The 21,622-nt window shown below is 38.7% G+C and overlaps 2 protein-coding genes and 1 long non-coding RNA gene across 3 annotated transcripts; 1 reads left to right on the top strand and 2 right to left on the bottom strand.

The window, feature by feature from the left end:
- Positions 1–2,620: 2,620 nt before the first annotated feature.
- Positions 2,621–6,945, bottom strand: LOC136240212 (uncharacterized). The gene is made up of 3 exons (XR_010693743.1): positions 6,863–6,945; positions 4,971–5,042; positions 2,621–2,950 (listed from the first exon to the last, which is right to left on the bottom strand). It is a non-coding gene; the product is annotated as an uncharacterized lncRNA (long non-coding RNA).
- A 163-nt stretch (positions 6,946–7,108) lies between these two features.
- LOC136240211 (uncharacterized) lies at positions 7,109–10,511 on the top strand. Its single transcript, XM_066031129.1, has 5 exons — positions 7,109–7,564; positions 8,559–9,223; positions 9,462–9,596; positions 9,654–9,831; positions 9,884–10,511. Exons 1-5 carry the CDS (start codon positions 7,186–7,188, stop codon positions 10,246–10,248), a joined length of 1,722 nt encoding a protein of 573 aa, XP_065887201.1. The 5' UTR covers positions 7,109–7,185; the 3' UTR covers positions 10,249–10,511.
- A 572-nt stretch (positions 10,512–11,083) lies between these two features.
- Positions 11,084–21,518, bottom strand: LOC136240209 (leucine-rich repeat serine/threonine-protein kinase 2-like). The gene is made up of 2 exons (XM_066031127.1): positions 21,060–21,518; positions 11,084–16,246 (listed from the first exon to the last, which is right to left on the bottom strand). The coding sequence occupies exons 1-2, from the start codon at positions 21,469–21,471 to the stop codon at positions 11,166–11,168; spliced, it is 5,493 nt and encodes a 1,830-aa protein (XP_065887199.1). The 5' UTR covers positions 21,472–21,518; the 3' UTR covers positions 11,084–11,165.
- Between the last annotated feature and the right edge of the window lie 104 nt (positions 21,519–21,622).

Consider the following 21,622-nt stretch of genomic DNA (forward strand, 5'->3'; position numbering starts at 1 on the left):
GAAGTGCCTCCCATAAAACAACAACCACAGATGTCTGACTAGTTTTATCATCATGTGAACAGTCTGTTAATTCTTTAAACCTGTCATCAGGTTGGTACATTTTCCCCCCACTTATCATCATGCATTTCTCCTTCTGACAAGGACCAGGGTAGTTAGTAGCAGAGAGAAATCGTACAAAGCTTTGATAAGGTCTAAAATAAGTCAATACCTCTCCCACAGGGTTCATACTAAACACAAGGATGTGTCCACTTTCTAGGCCTGTCTAGTAAGGCTACAACCTGAAGGTGGCCATTATAGGCATGTCCTACTGTATGTGGACTCAGTAGTATCTTTAATTTGAATTCATGAAACTAGAGTCATTACTATATAAAAGCAAATGTTGATTGCATTGTAGTCTAAGTACCGTTGGATGTGCATATGGAAAAACAGCATTAGGGGATGTGGACATGTATGGTGTGTTGAGAGACTGATACAGCATGGGGCAAAGCCAACTTCTATATTAATCTTGAGACACTCCCAAGTGCTGTATTTTTGTACACACAAGCATAGGCAGTGCTTTAAGTGTTAAATTAATTGTACTTCCTCGTCATCATCTTGCTCATAACATTTTATCTTGAGTACCTAAACTGCTTCAATTTTCAGTGATCAGACTATAGCTAAGTGTACATTGTTGTTGTAATCTATTTCTAGTCATAGAACAAATTGGTAGGATTATATCAGTGATTTACAATGTACACATGTGATCAATCATACTGTCCTTGTTTTTGTAGCATTCTTGTACTGTATTTGCCCTATTATCCACATAATGTGGCAGATACAGTGTAGCAGCTAGGTGTTAGCATGTTCAATTTCAGTTGAATACTTCCTGAGACTCCTTTGTGTATGCATAGTGCTAATTATAGTGACTTAGGGCTGAAATGATCATGGTTTTTTAGTATTCGAGTACTCTCTAGAGTTAACGATTGAGTACTCACGAATACTAGCTATTTGTAGTCAAACCCATTTGACATGTTTTGTACCCACCTTAAACAGTTTACAGCTTTTCAAGTAACAACAATGATACACACACTGTATTAAAGTACTGATATTAGTGTCTATCGGTCATCAGAATAGGCCACTCCAAATAAATTCTTAACCTAGTTATTTTCCGGTTATTGTTGCATACTGACAGGCTCACTTAAAATCATGTCAGCTCATGTGTCAGCAGTGCTACCAAGTCGGCACAAACTTCACGGATGTGCTATTTTTGCAACTTGAAAAGGAAGGAACAAGCTTAAGCATGCTTTTATGCAGTTCTTTATGGTTGTGCGAGGCAAATAATGGCTTGAAAAGCTGCCAATCTTATAATGAAATAATGGAAATGGACCGCCCACCCGCATGCAAATATGCTTGAGTCCAGGACGGGAAACAGAGAATTTATTTGGAGTGGCCATATCGGCAAATGTCATATTGGTGCAACACTAATGTGCTTATGATTGTACACTACTATTATTATTACTGTTTTACAGTGACCGGTGACAGCAACTTGTGCTGTAGCCTTTGAGTTACCAGCCTAATAATAGAATTGGAGACTTTAAAGAGTACTTAACCTAGTTAATAGTGGGCCAAAGAAACATGGTTGTCACATAGTGAGATACCAGTAAAACTAATGGGATAGTGCATGTATGTACAACAAGTCAACAACTGTAACTATGTAGTTTGTTCACTGAGTAGGAAACATATACTCAGTATGTGTATATGAAGTATGCGTGCACTGTACAATCATGTACTGATTTGACACTTGCACACACTGTACACGGACACACACACACACACACTACACTACACTACACGCACACACTATACACTACATACACACACACTACACTACACTACACTACACACTGCACTACACTACACTACACTACACACACACACACACACACACACACACACACACACACACACACACACACACACACACACACACTATACTACACACAAACACACTACACTACACTACACTAAATGCACTATACTACACTACAAGCACACAAACACACGCATGTATAGTAGTGCTGAAATAACTATTCGACTATTCAGTTAGCATGACATCATTTGATCCATTGATACATTATTCAAATATTCATTAACACTTAGTAAGCTGTGATCAAGTGGATGAAGCCTACCTTGACGCTTGAGATTGTGAACAAAGTGGTTTATTCATACTGAAAATTTTTAGAAAAGATATAGCAATAGCTTTGAGGCTTTACCTAACTTCCCAACAAAGATTTCAGTGTGGACCAATAAATTCTTCAGAACTATATGACACCTTTAAGAAATTCTTTAGTGATAACCTTGGTGCCTTGGTGTTATCAATACACCTTCTTAGTTCTGCACATGCAGGCTTGTATTGGGTGCAAATACCTGCTACCAAGCAAACTAAATCTACGTACATGCAAAGTCCTCATCTAATGCAAAATTAAGCAGTAGTGTGTGCACATACATATTAGTACTGTTCTGTGCTTATGTTAATAATGTATAGAATTATCATCAACTTGTGATAAATAAACAATTAATTTACTAAAACATAACTTTGTCTGACCACTTTTGCAATTCCCTGCAGATACCCATGGCAACACATTTTTCATAATGTAAATATTCAATCAAATACAAGTATACAACACAAGTATAGTAAAATTGCCTGTAAATGTTGTCAGCTGCACATATATGCATACATAACTCGTATAAAAGACCTTGATTCTTTGAAACCTGATATAATCCTTGGAACAAGAAAATTGTGTTGAATTACTGTAGTGTGGATGTCAGAGTATTATATTGAAAAGTTTTTTGGTACTTAAAACAAGGTCAGATTATAGTGGTTTCACTGTATACAGTACAATGAACAGTATCATCTCACTAGCACTAATAGAAGTTCACAACTGTACATGCTGCAGTCTCATGATTGGCCCTATAAAATGGAATCACTGACAACACACATCAAATTGTATAACCAGATATTTATGTGGGATGTTATTTTTGCAAAATGCTTAAAGTGCCATGAGCTGGATATATTCACAGAGTGCATTTTTTGTTATTTTCATTGCATTGTACGCATGGTTGATTAGTGACTCTATGCGAGGATAACTATCACGTATGGCACACCCTAATCTGAGCCCTAATCTGAAAAGAGCTGTTTTGTCAAAGGGCTGGAATTATACTGAACCATTTGCTGTTGCAGGCCATATAAAATTTCAACAGTGTGTTTGTAATATTTTGCAATCGGTTGTCTTGTAACTGGTAGTAGATGCTATTCATGGGATCTACCGCAAAGAAGAGAAGTTGGTTTTTTTGGGGAGACTTCCTTGATCGCGGCCTCTTGAATTGCTTAGTAATGCTTAAGGTGAACGGCAACAGTGGTTGAAAGTGTTTCCATAGCTGGGCAAAGTTTTTGACTGGCTTAGAAACATAACAATTTCCAGCACTGCCCAGTAAGTACTTAGGAGTATTATTATTGCTACAGCACATGTGTACTGAAATAATTTTCAGTAGAATAAATTTTCATGAGTTATATGTACGTCGCAAAATCCATAACTCCCACGTAAAAAAACTGGATATACGGTAGATAATGTACTAAAATAGGGATTTGCAACAGTTACATCATTCCCATAAATTAAGGACTAACAGTTATGTATGGGCAATCCTCGTTATGTGCCCAGACTTCAAGTGATCATATCTCTCTACTGTTTTTTTTTCTTCTTCATGAATTTATCTTGACAGTGATTACCTTTTCACTGTCAAATCACAGCAGCATGTAGCCAGTTTATCTCAGACCTCATTGCTGTGGTGGCACCAATAATTTTGTGGTACTATTGCTAAAGACCATAACAAAGTACAAGAATTTTTCAGAATCCACAGTGATTTATATGAAGGTTGTAAAACGAGGCTGATTCTGTTGACTACTGAACTTGTAACCAAGACAAGTCAAACCCGTTACAAGATAGTGACGTCACCATTGCAAATCCCTATTTTACTAAATCATCTATGCGCACACATACACTCACACTCACACTCACACAGTATATACTTATAGCATTCAGTTCAGACATCACCTCTTTAGGTCCTTGGGATTATTACCTATTTAGGCAGAAGATACAAACATTCTGATGTAAAGGCATGCATACACATACATGCCACACACTACACACACAATAAAAGCAAAGCCTTTGACTGCCCTAGCCCAGGGGCGGATCCAGACTTATGGAAAGGGGGGGTCAAAAATGAATTGAGGCACTACATTGTCTCTGGTTTGATAAGGTGAGACTAAAAAAAAAAAGTCACAGCCAGCTGACAATAGCTGCCCACCTCACCAACCACGCATTTATACGTAGCTGATGAAGTACATAAAAACCCTTAAATAGCTCACTACACACTGTTCTAATACTGTGAATGCTTTATTAGAGTGACTGCTCTATTAGAGTATCTCGATCTTGGTACACTAAAAAATTTTGGAGGGGGGTCAAGAGCCCCCTTTGACCCCCCCTGTATCCGCCCCTGCCCTAGCCTATAGATGGTCACACCTACCCAGTTGACTCACTACTCAGGTGATTAAGGGTCGGTAGTGGAAAATCATCCTGAAAACAAGACCAGGAAGCTGTACCATGTGACGGTGTGGGCACTGGTACCCAAAGTACCACCCAAACCGAACCTGCTACATAAAACATGGAAAGTTGTTATTTGCTTCCATAGTTAATACCAGATCTCCATTTAAACAGCTGGAGCAATGTGAGAAAGTTTCTTGCTCAAGGAAACGACAAAAGTATCTGAAAATAGATCTTAAATTACCATCCCTGTGCTCACTTTAACCACTCTACTATGCTGCTTCACTCACACACACATACACATATACTGTACTTTCTTACCCAAACAAATACGTACGCGCATGTGTACACAAACTTATACATGAGTGCGTACATATATACATATCTTACTTGGGACTGCTGATGCTGTTGCTGATGCTGGCACCACATCCATTACTGGTCCTGTAGTTTCCAATCTAGTTACTGTTAGGAGGAGGAACAAGGAGGATTGCATACACACTATATACACACAGATTTTATAATGATGAAATGTAACATTTTTAAAAAACTATATACTACAAGGCTATTTAGGAAATATATATGTACATGGCTCCACTATTATGCTGACTACACATTCTATGAATATTCATTGTGAATTACACACAACATATAAAAGTAAAGGTCCAACAGTGAAAGAATTTTAATTCTCACATGGTAATGATTTACATACAGTATGGTCTGTGTGCAAAAGTGCATGTACGGTTATAACAATTGTGTCGCACACATGTAGGAAATTTACTATACATGCACAATTGGTAGACATTAAGGGTTCTGTCTTGTATCCATTAGATCATGCAGATGTATTGCTTGAATAAAATATAGTAGCTGCGTGGACGAGCAATCACACTCAATAAAACATGCCTATAATGGCCTCCTTCAGGTAAAATATTTGTAGCATTACCAGACAGGTACCATACGACAGAAAATTTGCACAGAAGAAAAACCTTACGAATGTGACATACATGTATCAGTATGAATTTGTTAAACCTAAATAAGTACCTTTAAAAGTAACATTTTGTTAAAGCTGATGAAGTGTGGATTTATCAACTTTTCCTTCCAGCAAATTTCCTGTTGTATGGTAGAGCTACATCAACACTTGAGCCCCCCCCACACACACACACACAAAAGAGTTTGGCATCTACATAATGACCACAGCTAGTGATCTACATAATGACCATGGTTAGTGTCACCTCCTGACAATAAGGGTCTGGTGACATACAATAGAAATACTTGGCTGTAATTACAGTATATGACGTCGACATCAGTTACACATTACAAATTGTGTGACGTGCATTGATGATGGAGCTTTGCATAGGACATGATAAAAAGTGTTGGAAGCTTAAGACTGTGACCAGTACACTGAAAAAAAGGGTTGGAAGACTGTGACCAGTACAGGAGACAACAAACTGAATTCTACTCATACCAAAATAACTGACACAAGAGGCTATCTACAATCTGATTGGCAACCAATGAATTCCATGTGTCACTACCAAGATTTTGCATTGCGTGTCACCAGACCCTTGTGGTCTAGGGTGAGAGAGATTACTCCCCTGGGACAACTGATGACAGCTCAAAGTGAATTTTATAAGGTCATCAAACAAAAGTCTTAATAAATAAAGGGATTCAGTAACATTGTTTGCCCCAGTACTGGGGCACTAGCCAGTGTTGTCCCAAAATGATATGATCCTGGGGTGGGGCCATGACATTAATAACTGCATACACAGATAAAGGACCCCTATTATCAATGGTGCCCAGAGCAATACAACATATATAAGCCACTCCAAATAAATTCTCTGTTTCCCGTCCACTGCCCGCATCTGGTTACTGCCAGCTCTAAATATTCTATTATTCCGTATTCTTTCCATTATTTTCCGGTTATTCTTGCATACTGATAGGTTCAGTAAAAGTTATCTTGAAACAGTGACAGCTCACGTGTCAGCAGTATTGTATTGTATTGTATTAATGCTTTACAGTGACCAGCACTGAAGGTCTGCAGCAACATGTGCTGCAGCCAGTGCTATCAAGTCCGCAGAACTTCACGTTTGTGTTATTTTTGCAACTTACAAAGGAAGGAACAAGCTTAAGCATGCTTTTATGCAGCCTTGCCAGGCAAATAATGGCTTGAAAAGCTAGCCAATCTTATAATGAAATAATGGAAATGGACCGCCCGCCCGCATGCAAATATGCCAGAGTCCAGGACGGGAAACAGAGAATTTATTTGGAGTGGCCTAATTATAACTCACATAGGATAGTTGTAAGACAACCAGCTGGAGTAGCAAGGAAGACGCCTAGAGAGCACCTAGCGAATTCATCCATTAAAGAAGCGCTTAAACACACGGTTGCTATGGTTACAAGCGCCTGCTTCCTGTCGCATATCGGGATTCCTAAAGAATAGTCTCGCGCCGCCCGCCCCATCTGGAATTGGGGTGGGCGGCGCAAGACTAGCTGAACAAAAAGACCATGCAACCACAAAAACGAGTAAAAGGGTATTACCCTTCAAGTCACGAATGTTTTGAGCGATCTGCTGGTCTGTTTTGATAGTTTCGGCATTCAGAGTAACAGAATAATGGCCGTTTCTTTTCAAGTTGACACTTCAAGCGGTGTGAGAGATGATGTGTTTCGTATTCTAGTACTTTGTCGATCCGAATTGCAACAACTAAACCTCAATAGAATTTTCAGTGAGTTGGAACAGCAAAACATCGTATCGAAAGGAATTACAAATGTTATGCTGCCGAAGACTGCAAGCCAGAAATCCAACGTATTGGTACAGTTGCTTCAGTCTCGAGGCGTTCAAGATTTTCAAACATTTCTAAAAGTTTGTACCACTGAAATTGATCCTAAATTCAAAGAGCCAACCAGAGAGTTTCTGTTGATGGTTAGCGTCTACCCCGGCTATGAAGATTGGTGCCATTATCTAGAAGATCAGGTGTATGATAACTTGGAAAGTAAGCAGAGAACTGAGGTTCAGGCGTGGCCAGGGGGCGTGCACGTGGTAGTAATTGGTTACGTCATTGTCGGTACATCGGACACACACCTATAATAGCTATTTGTAGTGTGGGACAAAATAATCTATAAGTGGACAACATTACACTGAATGTAGCACAACTCACAACTTACTATCAGAATAGTATCAGTGCTGTCTTTGTTTCTCTTCCATTTTGTTGTAGCATAGATCTACGGTTGTAGCCACTATGTATACTGTAAATCCGGCTTAATTCTTAAAGTCTATATTTAGGAAATCACTCGTCCCTTCAGGAAGAAGACTGAGTTTAACCACGATTGAATTGGGTGGCCTACATACATTTTGTATTATAGGGATTTTCTTCCATTTGTTTATTTCACTGTAATAGGTTGTCTAAGATCTGTAGTGTAATTAGTCATTGTCAAGCCTGTTTAAAGTTGTTATATAGCTAAAGTATGTTTCAGTTAACCTTCAGTTTCTCAGTCTCCAGTTTTATTGTGCTGTGGAACATATTAGGGCCATTGAATTGTTTAGTTGTACTAACTTTAAACTATCATGCATGTGTCAAAGTGTAGCCACAATTATACATGTCACATCTAGATAGCCTTCAATTACCTATAGCTTCCTAGTAATTTGTATGATTTTATTCGGTGGTACTTGTATATATATATATCTACATACTGTGTATACAGGGGGGGAGGGGGGGTTTGATGGGGAAATGTTTCATGGATCACCATCATCCAAAATTTTGAGGGGGAAATTCTTTTGCTTCTTCAGGATACATTATAATACTTGATACCGTTTTAGTGAAGCTGCAAATTTCAAGGGGGAAATATTTGATGGATAGCAGCCAATCCGCAAAAAAATCATGAAACTTTCTCCCCCCCCAAAAAAAAACAACAACCTGTTATATGGTATATAGGCTAAATTCCAATAATGATTTTGTAATCCAATTACATTATTATGATGTGTAATAGGACCAAAGCACAGCTTCACACAGATTGGTGATGATGGTGGGATGACTGTTGGGAGAGGTGTCAACACTTATTATAATCCAGTTCATGGAATAACATTACATGTTCCAGAAGATTCTCTTCCTCAACATATGGAGAAGGTTGAGGTGACCATCAAAGTTGGATTTACTGAACATCAACTTGACAGTGACATGATAATGTGTAGTGCTACAGTAGCTCTTCAGAGTGTTCCCCAAGTGTTGTTCACCAAAGATGTCTTCCTTGAGATTCCTCATTCCTTCTCATCTACTGACACTAGTGACCTCTGGTTTATAAAATTTAAAGATGATATAGATGAAATGACGTATGGTGAAATACACAGAGGTATCTTCCCTCCAGAACACCCTTATGGTGTAGTATTAATTAGATCTTTTTCCTCTTACATGATTGTAAAGGGAAAGAGGTACTTTCGTCCACTAAGGAAAATTCACTTATGTCAATCCAAAAGATTATTTTATAAAGTATTACAGAGCAAACATCTGAGAAAGCATAAGAGCACAAATGAGGAGTTTGCAGACAAATCATATGCAAATTCTTTCTGGTTTGGCATCAAGAAAATTAGTACTAAAAATGAAGATTACAACAATTTCTTATTCTCTGTTGCACAGTACACACCTACTGGTTTCCAAGTAAGGGTGAAAAATATGTATATAACTGCGTGCATGCGGCATGTTTAAGGTGTATGCAAAGCAAATATAGCTAATATAACAGTACATGCATTTGTGCTGTGTAGGTATTAGAGCATATAATATTATTTGAGTCACATACACCAAGTTATTGATTTTGAGTCACTTTGCACCATGAGTCACTAATTTTGTTTCACATCATATAATGCTTTATCGTTAGTGGTTGTATTATTGTGTATAGGCTGTAAAGCAGTACACTAGTGAGCAGGCATGGGATCATTGGTTATCATTTAACTTCAGTTCAGACAAACTGGTGTTTCATCCACAAGTAGCAGATGATTGCGGCTGGAAGGCTTGCTGTGAAGGATCATATGAAGTGTGTGTAACAGTACTCTGTACAAGTGTATTTGTGATTGTCACCTATTGTATTTAGGTAAAGAAACAAGAAGCAGAAAGGCTATGTGACAGTCATGAGCTAAGAATTCCTGTGGTACAGTATATCTTGACACCAACTCAGCCTCAACTACAGATACCTGGTGTTACCGTGGTGGTGAGTGGAGCCAACAAAAAGCTTTCATATATGTTAACAGCAGGATTACCACCTTCTCAGGGTAATTTAAAATACCAAACATACGTACAACTACATATTTCATGTTATAACAGAATCTATCAACCAGCCTGAAATGCTCCACACATTGTCAAGACTTTCAGTAGAACCAAATGACTTCCTACAACAATTAGCCTATCGATTACCAGTATGGAAACCAGTAGCACAAATGCTTGGACTAACAGAAAGTGATCTTGATCACATTGACTATGATGTGCTTTCTTCATTTCCAGGAGAGAAAGCTTATCAAGCATTTTTAAGATGGATGCAGAAGGAAGGTCACCATGGTGCTACCTATGATGTTTTATTACTGGCATTGTGTAGAGCTACAAATATCAGTGACTGTAAGAGTATCACTAATGCTTGGTGGTATGCTGACCAGTACTTGAACAAACTTTCTGAACAGTCCATTGAATCATGATCAGTAAAAATAATAAGTATTTACTAATCTCACCTTCTTGCTAGTGTACCAGAGCTGGAATGTGTAACATGGACATTATTACACAGCAAAATAATTATATGCATACACACATCCTCCATGCACTTGAAAGGAACAGTGTATGACCAGGGCTGGAGCCCAGAGATTTTGAGTGATCCGGCCATCCATGGACTGCAATGGAGGTCGTAGTCATGTACACCACTTTTTATTGATCAGATGTGATTTTTAGATTATAATTATCTACTTTCATGTGATACTCAATTCAACTACATGTGATAAGTACACACAGGTTGCCAAGCTAGGGAAGTCTGGGGGCATGCTCCCCCAGGAAAATTTTTGAAAATAGATGTTTTGAAATGGCATCTAGAAGCTATTTTACTTGCAAGGCCTCTTTCTCCTTTTTGCTAACATCATTCTGGTAATTTTGTACTGCAATACCAACTAATTCAATTTCATATCTAAAATACTTTCACAATTTTAGTGAAAGCTTAGTTCTTTGAGATAAAGAAGCCATTGAGACTGTAATCGCTAATGTATGCATGATCAATTAGCTCATGCAGATAACTCACTGGAACTTTTGAAGACAATTAACATACATGTATAATGGCTTAGACTAAGTAGAACAGTGGCAATATTGTATAATGAATGCTCTATTAGAGTGTTGTGATGACTGTTTTATTAGAGTATATAAGATGACTGCTCTATTAGAGTATGTCGATCTTTTTACAATTCAAGTAGCTGAAAAGTGGTCCAGCCAATACTGGACCGACAGGACCGTGGGCTCCGGCCCTGTATGACTATACTTACCCAAATAAGATCAGATAATGCACACAATGCCACATATACACTTACACTACACAATGTATTACTATAGATGCATAGGACAGTTGGGTAACATGTTATGTCTCATCAGGGATTATCATTCCACTGAGCACATTGTCAGAGTCAGATATAAGATCATAAACAAGAAGATCACTACTATCCTCTTGCTTGGGTTGCTGCTTAGTTTTCTCATTAATGGGTTGGTGAACATTAGCCTGATGAATTTGATGGTGACTTTGGCTGGTTTCTTGTGGTGTACTTTCAATAGCAACTGTAGAAACGTGCATAAATGCATGACAACACTCTTTAGAGTCTGTAAAGCCAGTATCTGTCATGGCCTTCTCAAGCCTTGAATAATTCTGCCATGAGGACCCATCATTGAGATATTGTACCTGCTGCATGTACTTTGCTGGAAGTGCCTCCCATAAAACAACAACCACAGATGACTGACTAGTTTTATCATCATGTGAACAGTCTGTTAATTCTTTAAACCTGTCATCAGGTTGGTACATTTTCCCCCCACTTATCATCATGCATTTCTCCTTCTGGCAAGGGCCAGGGTAGTTAGTAGCAGAGAGAAATCGTATAAAGCTTTGATAAGGTCTAAAATAAGTCAATACTTCTCCCACAGGGTTCATACTAAACACAAGGATGTGTCCACTTTCTAGGCCTATCCATACAGTATCAAGAGCAGTACACATGGCAGTGATTACTTGGTATTTAGAGTTATCTACGTGACACTTCTCCTTAGCTATGATGTTCATGTTAATATCACACAGATGTACACATTGCCGAGCATTCCATGATGACAATATCATGCCTCCAACATGAGAACTCCACACCTGATTACCATCATCAGACATCATCATTTGTCCAATTAATGAATGTGTGATACTCGTCCTCTCCATCGTACCGTCAATGTCAAGACTTTCAGGGTTTAGAAAAAGAATTCGGTTACCAGTGGATGCCCACAACCAACCTCTAGTCACTACTAATCCATCAATGGGGTATTCTGATAAATATTTGCAGTGCCTTTTCAAGTCACTACTGACATGCGAGGGAAAAGCAAGGCAGTAACCCTCCATTGTACCCATATACACTAGCTCATCGGAATTGGCAATACATGACACAAGGTTGTCTCCAGTTTTGATGTGGTGAACTAATTCTTTAGTGCTCTGGTTAAAAATATAAACTGCACCATATTCTAAACCAGCTCGTGATGCCAACCAAATATGATCCCCACATTGTTTGATGTCGTGTACTTGAATGTCTGTCACAAAATGGGTCTGCATTTTCATCATTGTGTTTGTATCAAAGACATCTAATTCAACTCCTTCTGATCCATAACAGCAAATCCATACCTCACTGGAAGCAGGTACTGGCCCAACTTCCTTATTAGCAGTTGGAGTAACAAAGCAGCCATTGCGAATGGAGTACTTGCTCTTGATTGGGACAACACTCATAATTAGTTGTAGTGCTGGGGTGCTTAGCCATTTAGTAATCTTTTGTGTACTTGGCCGATCATCAGCGTTCTCAGCAAAACACAATCTCATGATTTGTGTCATGTAGAACAAACCAGTCTGAGCTATGGGAACATCTCTTAGCAGTGGCCTTTGTCCTTTTGCTATAGCTGCTTCAATTTCTGATGGTCTAACATTGTGGAAAGGATGACGACGAGCCAACAACTGGTAGAGAAACATACCAAAGGAAAATATGTCTGCCCTGTGATCATATATTGTGTGATCACAATGGGAAACTTCAGGAGCAATAAAACCTATAATACCATGGAAGCCTCGTGATCTTGTAGGATCATATTGAGTAGCAATGCTGAAATCAGTCACTTTACAGTTTATCAAATGATCTGGTGATAGTGACCATAACAGTACGTTGTCTGCCTTTAAATTACCAAAGATGATATTATTGTTGTGGAGAAACTGCAGAGCAGATACTACTTGAATAGCAATACGATAAAGAACTATTCTTGAAAAAGCTCTTTGTTCTTGTAGCAAAGGAGATTGTAGTGTTCCAAGAGGGGGGTTCTCTAGAACTAGCGACATTGTAGGGTGAATAGTTACTCCAACCATACATACAAGACATGGATGATGCAATTGTTGCAAAATTGTACTATCTGATCTTATCGCTTTGAATCTCTCTATGACATTTCTAGCAAGGTGAAGTTTTATAGCTACAGGAAGACCCCTGTACTCCCCACGATAAATTTCCCCAAATGCTCCAGCTCCTAATAAACTTTCTTTTTCTTTACTGTAAATAACTTTATTAGAGTCAAGATGAAACAGATGATCAAGATCAATGAACAACTGGTCAGGTACAAGATCAACTAATTGTACCTTGTGTGACAGACCACACTCTGTGGTCAACTTGTTATTGGCCACAAGAGGTAACAACTGGTCTACTCTGAATTCAAACGGATTTGAAACATTTGCTCTGAGACATTCACAACAGGGAACCATTTGTTCAACTACTCCAGCTAGTCCAGGGTACCACTCAGTAATTAGTTGTTCTACAGTGTCAACTAAATGACTAAGTATTCTACGGCCCGCGATAGTGGATGAACATGTAATCAAAATGCCGTCCTTACTCTCATATGCGCTTCTCTCTGATAAAGATTCAATACAAAAACACAATCCATTTACATTGTAGAAAAGACCTGTACGCCAGAATACTAGTGTTACACTTTGAGACTTATTCATCACATTTACGTCATTTGTTTGAATCGGTGTCATTAGCACTTCTTTATCATAGCCAGAAACCTCTCCCAAATTATTAGAGTTATTAACATTTGAGGTTGCACCAGATACAGTCATAGACTCCTCAAAATTATTATTGGTTTCATCCCATTCTTCACAAGGTGCTTGGTGATATAGCATGCTCCTCACTTTCTCAATACAGTTAATGACACGAGTAAGGAGACGACTCCAAAGACCTAGAGGTGTTGCAATCGGATGACTACCTCTTGAAACTGAAGAACAAAAATGTATAAAACGTTTGAAACAACTTTTATCATCTAGCAAATGTTCATTTACTATTGCAGGACAAATGTCAGGTAACAGTGAAGGTATAAGAATTCTTTTGTATTCTTTGTCTAGTGGTACAACGATTTCAAATCTGTCAAGCAGTGTAAGGGACTGGTGGAGAGGAAAACGCTTGTCTTTAAATAAAGAAATGCCATCAGTACTGAAGACACCTTGTTTAAGATCAAGGTTACTTTGTTTGACAGAGAAAACAGCAGACAAGAGATCACACAACCATTGAGGATCAACAAAATACAAATCATCAAGATGGTGCTTGTGATCATCATAATGTAGGAGCACACCAACTTGATGTAAAACTTTAGTAGCTGCACAAAGCTCCTCATCAGCATATATATCTAAAAGCCCAAGGTTTCTTACCATTCTCTTAATCTCTGCAGCATGCATGATAGGCTTATGTTCTCTATCCTTTACTTTCTGGTGAATATTGGTAAGTTTGGCATCCAATTTGTGGTAACTAGATGGAAGTTTGGCACCCATCACATACTGACCATTTATCTTGTACTCCGAAGCAGCATTGTAAATGTCAACTTTTAACTGAGCCACATTCTCCATTTGACCTTGCAATCCAACCATGGTAATCTTGGCAACAACAAGATGCTGGTACTGTGCAGTGAGCTCTTGTACCTTTTGTAGAAGATGGTCGATCTTTCCTGCTTGACGATCTTCTTCCGACACTTTGTCAAGAAAAGTACCTACAATAATGACACAAGAATCTGGAGCTAATAGGGCAATATTGCTAAGCCAAGGCTTTAGGTCAGCTACTCCATCATCCCCTTCAGTAATATTCCATACCAACAGGTACAAGGATCGCTGTGACATAAAGTATTGGAGAATTGCATAGTATTTTTCTTGACCTGAAAAATCCCAAATGTTGAAGTTGAAGGTTATTCTGTAACGTGCTGGAGAATATTTCCACTCACTAATATCCACACCAACTGTCGGCATGTTGTTAATTTCATGGTCTCCTAGTCGAGCAACAATTGTGGACTTGCCCACAGCTTGCTTACCAACAAGGATTAACCTCATATGAAAATAACCATGTGAGCTTTGCAATTGACCGTACAAATAATGGACACAATCAGTTGCAGTTATGCAAACTTTCCTAGGGGGGTCATTTAAATTATCAAGACCATCCAAGTTAAGATTGGTAAGATATCTCAGTCGACCTAGTTCAGTCGGGAGCACACGTATCTTAGAGTTGTCGGCAAGGTTGAGTGTGGTGAGGCTCACAAATGAACACACACATTGAGGAACAGTGTAAAACTGATTGTTACTGATGTTCATTGACTGCAGGTTGATGGCCACTGCAGAATCAGGTAGGCTTCTCAATTGGTTAAAGGACAAATCAAGCTTAAGCAAAGTCTCAGACCATTCTGGTACATCAGGAATTTCCACAATTTCATTATGTGAAAGATTTAACTCCCTGATGCTGGGTAGCTCAAATAAACAATGAGGAATTTCACTTAATTTGTTCTGCTGCAAATCAAACTTTGTGCATTGCTTCAGATAACTGCCCATCTCTGGTGGCAGAGACGTAAACTGGTTACCAGATAAGTTTAGGTCTTTCACCCAGCAAAACCTGTGCAGCCAAGAGTTCTCAAGATTCACAAGACCTAGTCCAACCCACATCACGCTACAATTCTCTCTATCAACACCAGTCCTGAATAAGAGCTCTTCTCTTGTTTTGTGTGCATTGAATTGTCGTGCTACCTCTATAGGCAGCATGGTCTTAACAGTTTGATTACGCACACAGCGCTGAATTTCAGAGAAGTTGTTGTCTACGTTTAGTAGCAGTAGTATAGTGTCTATCCCATCTACATTATCACCAAAAAGTTTTCGTACAAGAGTCAGGTCATTTTTCATAGCAGCTTTGTTAAGGAGAAGAGCTGCAGTCATGGAATGATTTTTTAGCTGATGACTCTTTTCTATAGCTTTATCAATGTTGGTTGCTCCACGTATGATCAATTTTGCAGCATTGCTTTGACTACCAGTCTCCACAGCCACCATTAGGGCACTGTTGATACAACCATCCTCTAACTGGCCAATAGGTGTCTTTAGTAGTGTATTGAGATCAGGACCATCATCCGTCACAGCGTTGATAATTGCTATGCAACAAAATAAGTACTGTTACAAAAAGTACAACACTGACTATTTCAACATTAATATCAAAAACCCACAGCAATCATTTCTGGGCTGCTTCTTTTAACATTTTGACCCTAAGTTTTACGACCACAACTTACGCCTTGGCGTTTTATTTTACCTTTCCTTTTCTACAGGAATAACAGTGATAATTATTGTTAATAAAAGGCAGCAATGAAAGTTTAATTTTATTTTGTAACTAACATTGGTACCTACCCTATGTGCAGGACCACATTTACAATAGTATAATACATTGGTAATGACAAGCTATTAACTTGAAACATCACCACCACAACATGCACAGTGGTGTCACTTTCAAAGTACATGAGTGTTGAAATGATGCGAGTATGCAAGTAAGATAACGTGTTTAACACATGTAGTATGTCTGTCTTATCAATAACTTAGTGACAAAATCACTAAGCAATAAACTTTGCAGTGAGATGGTAAGGATCTAACACTTATTCGAAATGGCTGTGGGCACACTATGGGTTGCTTACCACTTTCCTGAACTCTTTTAAGGCTTGTTATATAACAGTGCAATGGGAATGAATAGAGTACTAGGCATTAAAATATATATGCATTAGGGCACTTTTAGAAAACTGTACCATATTGTGTGTTGTATTGTATCAGTGACTACATAGTTGCTACATACAGATATGCTCTTTCAGGCGTATCACTCATCACTACTACATATGCATGAAAATTGCATTATTGCAATGGTATGACACACCAGATACTTAGGATCCATGTCACACTGCCATTTGGGCATCTGGATTCAGTGGAATGGATTGGTAGAATGGATTGGTGGAATGGATTGGTGGAATGGATTGGTGGAATGGATTGGTGGAATGGACTGGATTGGTGGAATGGACTGGAATGGTGGAATGAAACGGTAATTAAATAGTGGTCACCTCTTTATAAAGACCATACTACTTTAATGTTTAAATAGCTGCTATCTTGTTGTTTTAGAGTATATCCCATAGGATGTCTTATTGATTAGTTGTGTGCCACATTCCTAGAAAGTCAGAGTGATATCTGATTTGTAATATAGCAATACCCCCATGCGAAAACAGCTTGGCTATACAAAAACGATGTGTTCATGAAACTAAAAGTAACTAACAACTAAAGGAGCTAATATCCAAGTTATGAATGTTAATACCAGTCACTTGGTCCTTTATTACTGACTCGTGCAGTTCCTAATTAATTCCCTGTAACTCTATTTGGCTAGTAATTTGGCCACATTTTTTCTCCTCTACAATACTGAAAAAGGTACCAATTTACTAGCCAATTACTGTTAAAGAGAATTAATTAGGAATACAGTCAAACTGCACGAGTCAGTGATAAAGGATCAACGTTGTTTGTAAATTATAGAAAGTTGCCAGTAATAACATTCATTTCTTAGCCTCACCAGATATTAGCTCCTTTAGCTGTTTAGTTTCACGGACACATCTATTTTTGTATAGTTATATGGGGATATTATTGTATTATACGTCAATCACTCACTCTGGCTTTCTAGGCATAACATATGGTACACAATTCATCAATAAGACCATCCTATCAGAATACACTATAAAACCACAATTTAGACATTCGAGTAAAATGGTCTTATAAAGAGGTGACCACAAAGTAAAATTACTTAATTACCGTTCCATTCCACCATTCCATCCATCCATTCCAGTCCTCCATTCCACTGAATCCAGACGTCCCTGCCAATCATGAGATGCCCCCTGCCATTCTACGGTGTGTTACAGTTTAACACATAGCAGAAAATTCCAGTGGTTACTGATAATGAAGTATAGAACAAACAATTCCTATGACCAGACATAACCAATACCTTTAGCCTACCTGCTATATCAGCAAAGACAGGAAACCCCATATGAACTAAAGCCATTTGGTTATGAAAACTATGTGAAGGAGGGAATCTTTGATGCTTGACTATAATTGCTACGATAGGGTTACAACACATGGTAGTGAAAATTCCTGAGTTATTTTGTGATAGCTGGTAGAATAGTATGCAACCATACTGTTACATGCACACAAACAAGGTTACCATTAAGTTGTTGACAACTTGCCAGCAAAGTAGATTTTTATAGTACAAGCCTCATTAATGTGCTCAAACTAGGAATTGAAGATGCAATCAATGTTGTGCTAGTTTTCAAGACACCCTAGCTAAGTATAGACAGAATTAACCAACCATCTATGAAGTTTAGTTTATCAATGTGAAACTGCGCGGACCAGGAGTGCTATATTTTTTGTACACACAAGTATAGGCGGTGCTTTTAAGTGTTTTATTGTACTTCCTGGTTGTCTTGCTTGGAGCAATTTTCTTGAGTACCTGAATCACTTCAATTTTCAGTGATCAGACTATCAGTAAATTGTCATATAATCTATTTGTAGTTGTAGAACGAACTGGTAGGATTAGCTTGGCTAGTTTTAGTCTTTAACAGTGTCACGCACGTGATCAATCGTGCTGCCTTGAGTGGGGTTGTTTTCGTAACATTCCTTACATAACCACACTGCATAACTGTACTGTATTTTCCCAACTATCCACATAACTGTACAGTACACGTCGGCACTTTGATCCTCCCACACAAAGGACAATAAGCATTCTAAAGCACTGCATAGATGTGACCGTCTCAACAAATTCTACCTAGTTTGCATAACTTCTAAATTTTATTTTCTCAGCATTATCTCTAGTGTCCAAGGAATGGATCACCAAAATTTCAGCCTATTGTGGTGAGCAATTTAGGAATTATAGTACTAGACAGTAGGAAGAGCAAGGAATTTATTTGTACAGTGACTATACTGAAAGTAAACTACAGCTGCTTACATTTGCAGCCATAACTTCTGTTTGTATTAGTCTACAGAGATTTGGCTTAAACTGTTCGCCGTGGATTGGCAAATCAACCAAGATATAGTTTTAGTCCTGTAGTCACTTGCACATATACATATGAAGGTGGACATATTGGAAGAAATGATGATGATCTTGTTCACCGTATGTGACACTCATACCGTCGGAGCTACTGAATACACTATCACCACCATGCTACAACTGTTGGCACTGCTCTCCATATATTCACAAAGGCTGCAAATGCTAGAATATTTACAAAAACATGTACCAAACTATTTGAACTATACTGGTGCATGGTACAACAATCTATTGAAATACTATTCAAACCAGCAGGTGGGCAGGCAGCACAAAACTAGGTGGCTAACAATACTTACGAGTCCATAACTGAAGCGTAAAGATCCTGGTTCCAGTGCCAAGCACTGGAACAATGAAATTCTATACATATCCTAAAACAATATCCCCTGCCACTACTGGTACACATGTTTCATAAGTATTCTAATAAATCAGTGCATCATAATTTGTAAGGAAGAGCAGTACCAGCAGTTATAAATAGCTGAAATAGCTGGTGCTGACCAAGTTTAATGGAGATTTTGGTAACTGAAACTCCTACATACATTGGTAAAGTTTTTGCTTGCCACAGCTATTTATACACATTAATGGAGTACCACCCACACAGTCTGACCACTAATGAGGTCAAAAAAACTATACACTGCACCACCACAGGAAGCCACAGTACAAACTATGAATTAATTTGCAAGCTTACTACTCAGCAATGAATAACCTGAAACATTCTGAGGGGGCTGAATCGGCATTGCCACTCTTTGATTTATGCAATTAATTGACAGTGCATTAGTAGACCACCAAGACAGTAACATTGCCAATGTTTGAAAAGCCTTAGCATTTCCATGATTGTTACAATGTAAAAACAAAAATAATATACGGTACAGCCCAAATGCAATGTCATGAGCAACAACTGTGCACGATTAAAAAGTTTGCTTGAAAGGGGGCAGGGCAGCCATTTTGTTTGCGAGTCAACTAGAAGGATGGACACTCGCAAACGAAATGGCTGTCACACACCCTTTTTTGAGTTAGTTTTTTTAATTGTACGCAATTAGTGTTTGCAACATTACGTTTGGGTGGTACCATACCCATTTGGTTAGTATCTGATTTGTAAACATGATGCCCAAAAACCACAGGCCTGAGGGTGGAGTGTTTACGAATCAGGTACAAACCTCCTGGGTATGTCATAACTATAACATGTATTTATTGATTTATTGCTTTTGTCTGATAGCAACTTGCAATAGAGCCAACAGCCAAAAAAAAAGTATGCATACAACATACAATCACATGTACAACTTACATCTTATTTATATACTAACATAACTAGAACTAAAGTTACATATACACCCTTTTCAAATGAGCTGCTGCCACAGCAACATCCCCCATCTTGGAGTACAACCCGTTTTGCAACCCTGGTAGCGTTGCTTTCTATAAGAGTAAAACAATACCCAGGAAGTAGAGCTGCTTCTTCTACATTCCATAGCAAAGGTTGACCAGGTTAAATGTACACTTTCCTCCACGCTACCAGGGTTTCAAAACGGGTTGTACTCCAAAATGGTGGATGTTGCTACGGCAGCAGCTTACCTGAAAAGGGTCTATAGTGGGTGTGCCTATCAATTGTATGATACCCCAGGTCTGATGGGGATGCATTGCATGAACTTGTCTCCATTGCTAGGGAGTACACTATAGGTATTTGCGACGCTAAAACTGTCTCCTGGGGTGGCCAATTTGACATGTAATTTTTGTAGAATAAAATCTTGACAACTGGGGTAGGTGGGGCCATACCCCAGGTAGCTACCTAAATAATATCTATGCCTATGGTGGGCTGAGGGTGTGGCATATCATACATAATCACTACACATACTTACCAGCACTTTTCAGTATTTTCACTACAGCATGCTGTTTGATCAGTGAGGCCTCTGCTTCACCTAAAGGTGTCCTCCCCTGTCCATCAATTTTGGTAATGTCTGCGCCATTTGCTAACAGTACTCGTACACAATCCACGTGACCAGCGGACGCTGCCAAATGCAATGGAGTTGAACAGTTGGCAAGACTGCGACAGTTCACATCAGCACCATGCTTGAGTAGCAGTTCTGCTATCTTCGCGTGACCATTCCTCACTGCTTCATGCAATGGTTTCAAATCTTCCGCATTACTGTGTAGCTGGGAAGCGCGATCTTCACAAGTTTTAATGAAGCGTTCGATTGTTTTATACCGACCATCTCTGCACAGCTTATTAAGGGTAACTTTGTCCTGATGAGTTGATCCACTTTTGGACATCGCCTCGACTACTCGACTTTATCGCACCAGATCAACATCGCTGGATACTATCCAGTATAACTCCGTTCCCATATACGTCATTCTTCATGACAATTAGGCGCCTATTAAATCAATTATGTCACTACAAATTTACTAGATGTTTGCTCTGGGT

This window comes from Dysidea avara, chromosome 12 (assembly GCF_963678975.1).
Source record: "Dysidea avara chromosome 12, odDysAvar1.4, whole genome shotgun sequence".
NCBI lineage: Eukaryota > Metazoa > Porifera > Demospongiae > Dictyoceratida > Dysideidae > Dysidea > Dysidea avara.

Bases quoted from the DNA above. Each gene is read 5' to 3' on its own strand.
- LOC136240211 (XM_066031129.1), top strand. From the start codon at position 7,186: ATGGCCGTTTCTTTTCAAGTTGACACTTCAAGCGGTGTGAGAGATGAT. The intron at 9,597-9,653 runs GTGTGTGTAACA...TATTGTATTTAG, and splicing joins GCTGTGAAGGATCATATGAA to GTAAAGAAACAAGAAGCAGA. The intron at 9,832-9,883 runs GTAATTTAAAAT...ATGTTATAACAG, and splicing joins AGGATTACCACCTTCTCAGG to AATCTATCAACCAGCCTGAA.
- LOC136240209 (XM_066031127.1), bottom strand. From the start codon at position 21,471: ATGTCCAAAAGTGGATCAACTCATCAGGACAAAGTTACCCTTAATAAG. The intron at 16,247-21,059 runs GTAAGTATGTGT...TTTGTTGCATAG, and splicing joins GAAAATACTGAAAAGTGCTG to CAATTATCAACGCTGTGACG.